Source organism: Littorina saxatilis, linkage group LG2 (genome assembly GCF_037325665.1).
Source record: "Littorina saxatilis isolate snail1 linkage group LG2, US_GU_Lsax_2.0, whole genome shotgun sequence".
Taxonomy (NCBI): Eukaryota; Metazoa; Mollusca; class Gastropoda; order Littorinimorpha; family Littorinidae; genus Littorina; species Littorina saxatilis.
This window is the reverse complement of record NC_090246.1, coordinates 32,800,286-32,812,785: the sequence shown is the minus strand read 5'-3', so window position 1 is coordinate 32,812,785 and position 12,500 is coordinate 32,800,286. Positions and strand designations below refer to the sequence as shown.

The 12,500-nt window shown below is 42.8% G+C and overlaps 1 protein-coding gene across 1 annotated transcript in view; it reads left to right on the top strand.

Annotated features, from left to right (window-relative positions):
- The window catches only part of LOC138952696 (polycystin-1-like protein 2), a 65,131-nt gene that overhangs the window by 34,341 nt on the left and 18,290 nt on the right, over nt 1-12,500 (top strand). Inside the window, exons 23-31 of the mRNA XM_070324397.1 lie at nt 685-832; nt 1,650-1,879; nt 2,293-2,467; nt 3,832-4,044; nt 4,630-4,846; nt 5,561-5,693; nt 6,175-6,289; nt 7,979-8,275; nt 9,304-9,564. Coding sequence (XP_070180498.1) covers nt 685-832; nt 1,650-1,879; nt 2,293-2,467; nt 3,832-4,044; nt 4,630-4,846; nt 5,561-5,693; nt 6,175-6,289; nt 7,979-8,275; nt 9,304-9,564 — 1,789 coding nt within the window. The remainder of the gene's footprint in view (nt 1-684; nt 833-1,649; nt 1,880-2,292; nt 2,468-3,831; nt 4,045-4,629; nt 4,847-5,560; nt 5,694-6,174; nt 6,290-7,978; nt 8,276-9,303; nt 9,565-12,500) is intronic.

The window sequence follows — 12,500 nt, the reverse complement described above, 5'->3', positions numbered from 1 at the left end:
CATATCTATATGTTTTTGGAATCAGGAACCGACAAGGAATAAGATGAAAGTGTTTTTAAATTGATTTGGACAATTTAATTTTGATAATAATTTTTTATATATTTAATTTTCAGAGCTTGTTTTTAATCCGAATATAACTTATTTATATGTTTTTGGAATCAGCAAATGATGGAGAATAAGATAAACGTAAATTTGGATCGTTTTATAAATTTTTATTTTTTTTACAATTTTCAGATTTTTAATGACCAAAGTCATTAATTAATTTTTAAGTCACCAAGCTGAAATGCAATACCGAACCCCGGGCTTCGTCGAAGATTACTTGACCAAAATTTGAACCAATTTGGTTGAAAAATGAGGGCGTGACAGTGCCACCTCAACTTTCACGAAAAGCCGGATATGACGTCATCAAAGACATTTATCAAAAAAATGAAAAAAACGTTCGGGGATTTCATACCCAGGAACTCTCATGTCAAATTTCATAAAGATCGGTCCAGTAGTTTAGTCTGAATCGCTCTACACACACACACACACGCACACACGCACGCACATACACCACGACCCTCGTTTCGATTCCCCCTCGATGTTAAAATATTTAGTCAAAACTTGACTAAATATAAAAACGAATGCTTATCGAAGGCTCAGTTATATTTCTGTTTATATTAAAAGAAATCAATTTTGTCACAGATTGTTGTGCTCGCCCTCGTTCTGGCCTGGGCATGCAAGAAGCCTCCAGAGGAAGCGGATGTAGAGGAGGAAGAAGAGGATGCAGTGGACACGTCACAGATCCAACTGAAGTCTGACGAAGAACCCTTGAGCTATAAGCCAATGATGGGTAATGACGGCATTTGCAGTAACTGTCATCTTTTGTTTAATTTCTTTTACGTTTTTTTCTTCATCTTTTGTTTTGTGTGTGGCTGTCTCCGTTGTCGCTCCTCGTCCAAGGTTTCTCTTACACCGCCCATCACAGCATATATTGCTTTATCCACACTTGAATTTAGTTCTGCTGTCAGATATACCGACCCTTAAAAATACTTCAGGGAGTGACGTCAGGTTTTTGTGGTGGATTACCTTCCAAAGATGACTCTGCACTGCTGCCGAGTTTCTTCGACGATGTTCAGTAGTGGTCATGTTCCGAGCTAACGGATGCAAGTTTTGTTGACATTTTTCTCTTTTTTTGTTTGTTTTTCGTTTCAACATCAATGTGTATGTGGTCGTTTTTAACCATGCCACAGAAACAGCTACATGCTGTTTTCGAATGATAAACAGCTCCGAAGTATACGATGTTATTACAGTCAAAACAGCCCATAACAACCACCTAAGAGACCGACCAAAAGAGGTCGTTATAGACGTGTGGTCGCTATGGAAAGGTGGATTATATAGAAGAAAACAAACTTGACGGGGATTCCTTGTGGTGGTCGTTATTGGCAGGTTGTCGTAAAAGAGCGATGGTCGTCAAGGCATGTTTGACTGTACTTCGAAGACATTGAAGTTTCAGAGTTTGTTATCTGTGATTCGCCCCAAGAGCTATGAACATATGATGAAAACGAAACTTACCCATGCTCTCAGTAGTCAATAATGTTGGAATTTTCTGGAAGGCACAGTAAGTTATAATTGGTGTGCCAGTGATCAACGATGATTTCATTTTGCAGCAATTCGACCCCACTTGGCTGCTCCTGCCCCAAACTCCACTGTCCTCGCTTCAAGTCGGGAAACCCGGATGAAGGAAATTGCCACAGGCCACGTCACGCGCGAGATCATTGCCTACCTCATCTATCTGCTGCTGCTTATACTCGTTGCCGGGCACAATCGTGATTCCCGCAGCTTCATGTGGACGAGTAGCATTCGCAAAATGCTGAATGCCGGGCCAACCGTTGCTCAGGCGAGTTCAGTAAATGTTTAGCACGTCTCTTTAGTTTTGAATGTTTTAAGATATGTCTTAATGCATCTCGCGATTACACAGCTTGATTCCAAACAGACCATGTTTCATCGTAAGTTTCATAAACTTTGATTGGGTTCTTGAGCTGGAATATTTACCATCGTTGTCATCGGAAACACGAATTAAAAGTGCAATAGTTCCACTGATTAAACAAACAGCTTGATTGGCTTTGACTTTGACAATTCACTTTCACTTGTATATGTAGCTCCAAACCATTGACAGCGTGGAATTGTTACATTTTTTTTAAGGATTTTGTTATTGTCACCAATGTCGTTCTGAATTGAAGCTCTTGAAAACTATGACAATGCGATGCTGTCGTACAAGTATCAACAACATTTCCCCAATACTTATTGCAGATAAACAACTCTGTGACTTTCTGGAACTGGACCCAGCGTGTGTTGGTGCCCAACCTGTACACAGAGACAGACTACCGAGGTCATGTGTTGCCGGATGGGGGCGCTCGTGTCATTTCCACAATGGCTGCCTACAGAGTGGGTCCCGTCAGACTTAGACAGCACAGAGTTACTGCCGGTGAGTAAAATGGTTACAGTCTAATTGAGTTGACTTTTATTTGACATTCATTTTATCACGGAGAATGATGGGCGTCTGGGCTGTATGAAATTACTGAAAACATAGTCTGGGATCTCCCAGTCAAATACAAAGCTTGGAAACGTGTTCACATTCTGCAAGTTGATGCTCGTGAACTGTGATACCACGAATTCGAGTTTTGACTTTGGTATTTTGCAATCAAACTTTAGTTTAAAATATTAAAGGTTCTGTCCTTCCGCAAACACGATTGTGTTCACCGCTACATATAATTATATGTCCAGACTTTCACATGGAATGAAACATTTGTTCCCCTTGGACACATACTAAAGATTAAAAGCGTGGCAGCATTCTTTGCAGAAAGGGAATGTTTTACTGAACATTTTTATTTGAGCCAAGTAACAAGTATTCGATTGACAAACCTTTCCGCAACCATTTTATCTTCATTCTCTCTCTCTCTCTCTCTCTCTCTCTCTCTCTCTCTCTCTCTCTCCCTCTCTCTCTTTCCCCCTCTCTCCCTGTCTCTCTCTCCCTCTCTCTCTCTCTCCCTCTCTCTCTCTCTCTCTCTCTCTCTCTCTCTCTCTCTCTCTCTCAATGAACACTGGCAATGAAATCATGTGTTAACTGTATCGGTAAACTACGCGTCTGACATTGGACATACCATGTCAGTAAATAACCGGTGTATGTGTACGCAAATGTGCACTGTCGTTCGATTTCGATGAGTTTTGTATAATGCTGAAGCCACCCAAATCCCCTACCCCCTTTGGTCATGGGCATATTGTCTTCTTCTTCTCGTTCGCTCAGAGGGTGAGCGCCATATCGTGTTGCCATGGTTGTGTCTGTCATGAAGCGTTTAATACGTGGGGCAGCAGTTAGGTACTGCATGGGTCCTGCAACTCCGATTTCGGCCATGGACGTTTATCGGGGGTTCCTCCCTTAGATCGACTGCCTGCCAAGGCTGTTGAGCTCGGTCTGCCCACCGATGAGGGGAACACATCGGCCCCTCACTTCGTTTAGCCCGCCAGTAGAATCGGTATACCGAGTCGTGGCCACTGTTATTCCAAACAGCTTTCTTGGAGCCAGAAGTGAGAGTTGAATGCTGAGTGAGGACCAGTGTTCCCGTGCATACCCCATACACCCCATGGGCATATTGCATAACCAGTAAACCATTTGAGTCTTTGAGTCTTTCTCTGTCTGTCTTTCTGTCTGTCTTTCTTTCTGTCTGTCTGTCTGTCTGTCTGTCTGTCTCTCTTTATCTCTCTCTCTCTCGCATCCCCTCTCATTCTCCCTCACTCTCTCTCCTCAACCTCTCCCTTGACTCTTCCTACACATTCGCCTGCTTGTTTCAGACCCGTGCAAGGTACCCGCCCCGTTTACACGAGCCGACATCAGGTGCACGCAGAGCTGGTCTTGGGACGCCCAGGAAACGCAGACCTTTGTGGAAGGGTGGAACACTGCCCCAGACGACCTTGAAGCAGGCATCAACTATGCCTGGAAGTACCGGGATTGGGCAGAAACAGAAGGCATTCCATATGTAGGAAGATTCGATGTTTATCCTGCAGGTGAGATTTGCCGGCTTTTGCTGCACGTAAATAATAGTTGTGGTGGGACAAGAAGGAGGAAAATTCATTCACGGGCTGAAACTCCCACGACTTTTACGTGTATGGCCGTTTTTACCCCGCCATTTAGGCAACCATACGCCGCTATCGGGGGAAATTGACACTAGTGTTAAGGGGGTAAGGGTGGTAAGAGGGGTCATGCTGATGGTGGTTGTGGTGGTACAGGGTGGTGGTGATGGGAGTAGTAGTCGACGTTGGTATCATAGAAGTAGCAGTAGCGGTGAAGAATGTAGATGCGGTGTTTTTAGTCGTTGTGGTAGTGGTAGTTGTGGCAGTAGCGACGACACAGCTGGATGAAGCAGCATTAGTTGTGTAAAGAATATGCATGAGAAAATACTCAATTACTGTTAGTGTTTGAATACATCACATGCTGTTTAACTTCAGATTCTTTGTTGTCTGTAACTGTCTCTCGGAGGCATGCATTTATCTTTTATTTGACCTCACCTTTTAATCTTGCTCATAACTTTGAAACAGCAGCTAGGTTACCAAACATTCATGTGCTATGTGTTCACTTCTTTATTCAAAAAGGCGGCTACATCAAAGATCTGATCGGAAGCCGAGAGCGCGTTGAGAGCTTTCTGGAGGAGCTGGAAGACTTCCATTGGGTGGACAAGCTGACCAGGTCCATCTTCGTGGAGTTCGTGCTGTACAACCCTAACGTCAACCTCTTTGCTATGGTTACCGTGGTTTTCGAGACTCCTGTCACTGGCAAGCTACAAGGGGAGCTGTTGGTGCATTCTTTCAGGTGAGAGAGAGAGGGGGGGCGGAAATAAGGAGAGAGAGAGAGAGAGAGAGAGAGAGAGAGAGAGAGAGAGAGAGAGAGAGAGAGAGAGAGACACACACACAGACAGACAGACAGACAGACAGACAGACAGAGAAAAAGACAGACAGAGAAACAGACAGACCGACAGAGAAACAGAGAGATAAAGACAGTCGGAGAAAGACAGAGAGAGATACACAGAGAGAGAGTGAGAGAGATACATATAGACTGACAGGCAGACAGAGAGAGAGAGAAACAGAGAGAGAAAGAGAGAGAGCGTGTGGAAGAGAGAGATAGAGAAAGAGAGAGAGAGAGAGAAAGAGAGAAAGAGAGAGAGAGAGAGAGAGAGAGAGAGAGAGAGAGAGAGAGAGAGAGAGAGAAATAAAGGTAGCATTTTGCGGAAAGGTTTGTCAATCGAATACTTGTCACTGGGCTCAATTCGTGTAGGCTTACACGAACAGACAATCCAGAGTGCGTGAATGCCGAGTTCGGTTTAAAACCTACAACCTCAGCTCTTCAAGGCGGAGCCATCCTGTCCCTTCTTCGTCCCAACTCAGCAATTTGGTCCACCCTCTCTGAAAATTGTAACTGCCCATAGAATATTAATGAATAGGTCGGTTGCAAGCGTTTTATCGCTATCTGTGTAACTTGTATGTGATAATAGGCACCTGCTTACCTTTTATTCTTGTATCTTTTCAGATTGTTTTCTTACCTGGGTGGCTACGGGGTGTTCGTCGCCTTGTGTGAAGCTCTGGTTGTCATATTGACCTTGTACTTCATGTTCCGCGAAGTCAGGAAGTTGTGGCGACAAAAGAAACAGTACTTCTTTCAGGTATGGGCCTACCATTTAAAAGTGATTAGATCATCGCCTCGTGGGTGCACAGGCATGAAGCGAACTAGTGGTCTCAAAGATGTGTTCTTCTTATATGAAGTGAACACTCATTGATTTAAAAAAAAGAAAAGAAATGAGGACAACATGAAGTCCACGTCCAGCTAATGACATTTTTTAAACATTTCCTTTTTGCAAAAGCATGAAGTGATGAACATATATGGCTGTTGAATAATAAATATCACTCATTGTGCTGGAAAGCGGTTGATCCGTATTCAAAGTAGAGATGAACTTTTGGCCAGAGGAAAAGCATGAGCTGTATATTTTTCAATAATAGGCTATTCGTTCTTTTATATATCTAGGCAAAGCACTGCATTGTTCTATGTTCTCGTTTGCTCTTGCGAGTTTCATCCACAGTTTCCCTCTTTGCGATGTTCACATATGTAGTTTTGTTGCTTCTTAATGTGAACTATTCCCTGTTTAGTTCTGGAACTGGATGGAGCTGGGGACTCTGCTGGGTTCCATTACCGCCATCATCATGTACGCCGGGCGTCACGTGCTGACCGTGCTGGCCATGAGCAAGGTCAAGGCCTTGAGAGGTAAAAGGTCATTTTGTGGTAGGGGAGTCAATAACAACAACAACTGCTGTAGTTTTTGGTTTCTTTTGTTTGCACAAGACTGCTGCCACGATGTAAAAGTTTAAAAAAAAGCACAGATCTAACAAAATAAAAAAATAAAAAGAAAAAAAAAGTGTGGTCCTTTTTGCATGATTTTGATTTCTGTCATTTCTAGGATGTGAGGGTTCTCAAAGCACAGATTAAAAAAGAAGAGAAAAAGTGTGGTCCTGGTATTTGCTTGATGTATAATTGTGTTACCTGTGGGGTACATAAGATATATAGCCGTGCCGCGAGAGATCTTTCGGTGCAGAGTAAAAATTTGCGATTGGTTTCTTTCTAGCAAAGCAAATGTATATATACCAAAGGCCAAGAGCTACAAAACACAACAATATGGTTTTTTTCCTATTCAACATTATGCAAAACACCCAAGAGCCGAAGAAATGCAGAAAACATTGCGCATTTAACTCTTGTCCTTCTTCGGCAGAAAGCCAGCATATTTTGCAGGAGAGGCAGAAAAAGAACGACCTCAAACGGTCGTGCGTTAATTCATGACTAATTCATTGCTAATTGAACTTTAAGAACATTTGCAAGGCCGATGTTGTTCTTCTGGAATGAAAGTTCCACGTGTCCCCCCCTCCCCCCCCCCTTGTATAAGTATACATTTATTGAAAAGCTAACAGTTGTACATGGAATGGCTTTGAATATGTCTTATTAGGGCAAGACAGAAATATGCGTGTTAACTGTTTTATACCGATTTCATAAGATTTGATGGTATACGTCTATTTTGTTGATTGTCCTTTTTTCTCCTTAAAGCCAAATAACAAAACAAAACACAAGCAATGTTGGCGAAGAAAAAATTCACAGAGAGTGTTCTCGTTGCCCACTGTAAGCACATATTTTGTTCAGACCTAACAGATTTAATCTACAGGCTACATTTACACGAAACTGACAACTCCCCCCCCCCCCCCCCCGCCTCTACTCCTCAAACTATAACGCACAAACTTTGTTTTATTTTTAAACAGTGAAAAGTGCTGTTTACAGAATAATCGAAATGAAAGGCGTCGGTGCAGTTTTTTAAATGCTAACTCGTTTAAACTCTGATGGAATAGTGTTTAAAGGTCACAACCGTGTTTCGCAGAGCAAGACTTGTCGAACATGCTCTTCTTGCGTACGAGGCAAGAATTTGCAGTCGGCTGCTCATGAATTATGCAGAGTTTTAGCGTGTCAGCTTCTTCTTACAGTCCTATTTCCTCTTATGTCCGCTGGGAGGTCTTACGAGGAATTCTTAACTTCTTTCTTTCCTCGTTATTCAACCTTGCAAATTGTATGCTGATGAGGTTGTCATCCCTCGTTGGGCAGTGGTAATTTTCGAGGGTCTAAAAAACGAAAGCAGTCCATTCAGTCATTCGGCTTTCTGCTGGCGTAACCAAAATTATGCAAGAGCAAACAATAAGAGCAAACAACGAGAGAGAGAGAGAGAGAGAGAGAGAGAGAGAGAGAGAGAGAGAGAGAGAGAGAGAGAGAGAGAGAGAGAGAGAGAGAGAGAGAGAGAGAAAGAGAATGACCGACCGACAGACTGACTGACAGGCAAACTATGCGTTGCATGTCAACAACACATCCATTATATACTTCTTCTCCTTTCCCATCCACCTCTTTCTCTTCCTCTACCAGGAAAATACTACAACTTTCAGCGCCTCTCTCAGTGGGACGAACTCTTCAGCTACATCCTAGCTTTTGTGTCCTTCCTGGCCATTCTGAAGACCGTCCACCTCCTTCGCTTTAACCGCAAGATCTCCATGCTGGGCGCCACACTCATCAGGGCGGCCAAAGATCTCTCGTCCTTCGTCATCGTCTTTTTCATCGTCTTAATCGCCTTCTTCTGCTCCGGCAACATCTTGTTTGGAGCACAGTTAGCTGACTACAGCAAGATTATGTCGACAGTGGAGACCTTGATGGCTGTTTGTCTCGGTAAGTTGTATAGAAAGCGAGTCGAAAAAGCATGTGCTTTTCTTGTAAGTTGTATAGAAGGCGAGTCGTTTAAGCATGTGCCTTTCTTGTAAGTTGTATAGAAGGCGAGTCGCATAAGCATGTGCTTTTCTTGTAAGTTGTATGGAAGGCGAGTCGCATGAACATGTGCTTTTCTTGTAAGTTGTATGGAAGGCGAGTCGCATAAGCATGTGCTTTTCTTGTAAGTTGTATAGAAGGCGAGTCGTACTCGTATAAGCATGTGCCTTTCTCGTAAGTTGTATTGCTTGGTATTATTTATGCGTTGTTTCCTTGAAGAATTTCATATTTTTGTTTTGGTGAAAGGTATTGTTTGGATGTTTTTGGTAGGGTTGTAACTTCATTTGATTTTGCTCTGGTTTGACTTACAGTTTAGTGCTTTTGCGAGAAATACAATCACCGTTAGTAATACTATACATTTGTAGCCTTGTTTTCGTGTATTTGCTGTCTTTGTTAATAATGGTAGTAAAATTAAAGGCTGCCATACTCGTAGCGTTCATTAATTAATTCATATTGTTTACATGTGCCAATAATGTTATAAAACTGTACCTAAGGGGATATAATAAAGATTGGCTGTAGCTTTCGAACCGAGAAAAAATTATTTCAGTATTGCAAAGTGGTGTTGATAGTGTCGAATGTAAACAGAACAGTCTCAAACGCCATCTTTGATTTACGAACCGTCACGAAGTGACGTCAACGGTTTAAAAATAGCCCAAGTCCTAGAGAACTGTTGCTAAACAATGCAATAAAGAAATAATTATTTCTCGTAATTGGTAAGGACTTCAAACCTAAAACTTTGCAGGAAGCTTAATTTATACATCCCCGCAACGATGAGAAAAGCCCTGGAAGTAATTAAACTAATTAAATAGGACTATGTCAGCCTTTAACCAACCAACCAACCAACCAACCAACCAACAAAAAAACAAACAAACAAACAAACAAACAAACAAACAAAAACAATCAATGTATCGTTTTTCTCATTTTTCGCCCAGGCCAAGCTCAGTTCCGAGTTCTTCAGGAGGCCAACAGACTCCTGGGTCCTCTGTACTTCTTCTGCTACATGCTGTTCGTGGTCTTCGTGCTGCTCAACATGTTCTTGTCCATTCTGAACGAGACCTTCGCCGCCGTCCGTCACGATCTGTCCAAGCAGAGCAACGACTATGAGGTCTTCGACTTCATGCTGAAGAACTTCCGCAACTGGTTCAGTATGACTGGCCTCCCTTTCCTGAAGGGCAAGGACAAATACAGCGACGGTGAGTAGAGCACATTACCAACGACTAGTCCTTAAGCCTGTCCTTAACTTCGCGAAGCTGGCCGCACGTAGCTTTAGCACTGAGTTTTCGGTTAACAGACTTCGCGTAGTCTTCGCAAAGTCGACTTCGGGCTCAATTACAGAACGCCTTTAAGAGGAGTTAAATCCAAAGCCTGTAGGACATGAATCCCAAGTGTTTCGATAAAGAATTGGGGAGAATAGGAGAGGAGTAAGTGTTATAACACATTTGTGAAAATCGAAGAGAATTTAAACCATCTAGGCCTACAGTCGGGGTCACACAAAGACAATTGCAGGAAAGGGCAGAGGAATGACTGTAAAGAAACATCGAGACAACAAAGGGACGTTTTACATGCGCTCAAAGTAGTGTGTGTGTGTGTGTGTGTGTGTGTGTGTGTGTGTGTGTGTGTGTGTGTGTGTGTGTGTGTGTGTGTGTGTGTGTGTGTGTGTGTGAGAGAAAACGCACGCGAGAGTATCTTTTACTAGGCACCCAAAATCAGGCTTGTTAGGGTTACATCAGAAATCTTTGGAATTTCAGAGACAGAGCAAACACACACAGCAAGTTTCTCACTCCTGTTTTTTGTTTTACTCCTCCACCCTGGAAATCAAGCCCTCCAGGTTTCTCCCCCCTCCCCTTTGCTCACCCATATTCACACCCACCCACCCCTCTCGGAGTCTCTTGCTCTTTGCGATAACCAATACTCAGAGCTAACAGCTGTCAGACAGAAATGTCCGCCTGACAGCAGTTATCGCACACATTTATGGAAATAATTTGTTATGATTGATTTTTTCCATTTAGAAGTCCCTACTGGCTCGGGCATTGCATTGCGGCGACGGAAATTATGCGTGAGAGGAACACGCGCAAGAAAGCTGAGAAGTCTAACGAATGGGGAATTACGAAACCCCGACCGTTTTCGGGAACCCGAGAATGTTTGAAGTTATTTTTAGTTTTTTGTTGTTGTTGCGTGTAATGGGCGAGTGCAGTCTCGCGCACTTTTTGGGAGAGATAATTTATTTTTTAATTCAACGCTGCGAAAATGTGGCTCATTTCTCATTAACTCATGAGAGCTTTTTTCTCTCACTTAAGATGGCGAGGGAGAGCCAAATATTGGTTTTAAATGATGGTCAAATATGTATTCGTTGAGTATGTAGTCAGGAGCACGGAATCTACACAGCCCCCCCCCCTTCCCCGCGCCAATCTTGACTCGCATTTAAGAGGCGCGTTTTATTGTGACTTGCAAGCATAGTTCCATGGCTTTTCGCAATTCCATCTTGACCCATAGTTACTTCATTTGTGCGTTTGTTTAAAGTTAGTGGCAGTTTGTTTAAAGGCAGAGTAAGCCTCCCGTAAACCATCACAGATACGGTCAGGCTTTTACACACAGTACAAACACCATTTCATTTGAACACTCACCAATTGAGAACATCCTAGGTGCCCTCCGTAAAGAGCGAACAATTTTCAAAGAATTTATTTTTGCGTGGTTTATCTTACCCCTGAGCCATCGTGAACCCGTGTGATCCAGTTTTCCCTTTTCACAATGCAGTCGTCATAGTTAGTCATTTGAATGCGACTCGACGTGAGCTTATCTACAATAGCACGTTTTTTTTATGCACGAAACAACGGCTGTGGTTCACAAGAACTCTAGCGATGGCTTTTGACTGTTGAGAGGAACGGCGATTTGCACTGATAAACCGGCCGTCGTCTGCTACGACCCTTGCGTGACCCTGCTTCCGGGCTTTTCTTTTTTTAAACTTTCACAACTTCGAATTGTTCTGATCTTGTCTTGATGAAAAACGAATTCTTTTATGATTAAAGAATGTTTGTGTAACAAGCTGTCAATTTATTATTTAGATTTTAAAAGTTAGGTCTAGCGCAAAAACGAGGCGCCGTTGTTGTTAACGGAACAAGTCTACGAAAATAAATTCTTTGAAAATGTCTCACGCTCGACAGAAAGCAGCCAGGATGTTCCCGTTCGGTGAGCGTTCAAATGGAAGTATGCTTGTACTGTATTTAGACGCTCGGGGAGCTCTGTGATGGTTTACGGGAGGCTTACTGTGCCTTTAAATGTTGTCATGCAATGGACAGAACGATATATAATACGTAAGACGGCAATAATGACATGTTCAGTGCAAAAGGCTATTAAGCAATTATGACAGATACCGCTAATCAGGGGTATAATATTATACCCACTGAACAGCGTACAGGTTCCACAGTTCATTTCTATATGATGAATATGTTTATTATCTTTATATATGTTGGAAAGTTCCTTTAAAAAACATGTTCAGTGTTGACTTCTCTGTATTGAATCTAGATTTGTAGACACAAATTTTGACTTGCGAGTATACACAATCGAACTTTTCATCACTTTTTGTTTTGCCATCTTATCAAAACAGTATAAAAGTGGGATTTTGGAAAATAAAGCTTCGAGCCTTTGTCGATGAGAAAGTTTCCATTCCCTAATCTGCATGGTTTGTTTGTTTGTTTGCTTAACGCCCAGCCGACCACGAAGGGCCACATCAGGGCGGTGCTGCTTTGACATATAACGTGCGCCACACACAAGACAGAAGTCGCAGCACAGGCTTCATGTCTCACCCAGTCACATTATTCTGACACCGGACCAACCAGTCCTAGCACTAACCCCATAATGCCAGACGCCAGGCGGAGCAGCTAGATTGCCAATTTTAAAGTCTTAGGTATGACCCGGCCGGGGTTCGAACCCACGACCTCCCGATCACGGGGCGGACGCCTTACCGTGCCGGTCAATTTGCATGGTAAGGGTCTTCCTTCAAAAGAGATGCAGCTCTTTGTGCACAAATTGCATATTAATTCAAGACAGTAACATTCCGTATATCTTCACAGTAAAAATATTCTTTCGACTTATAGAGGTCCAAGCACTTTCGTTGGAAAGTTACGCGGTC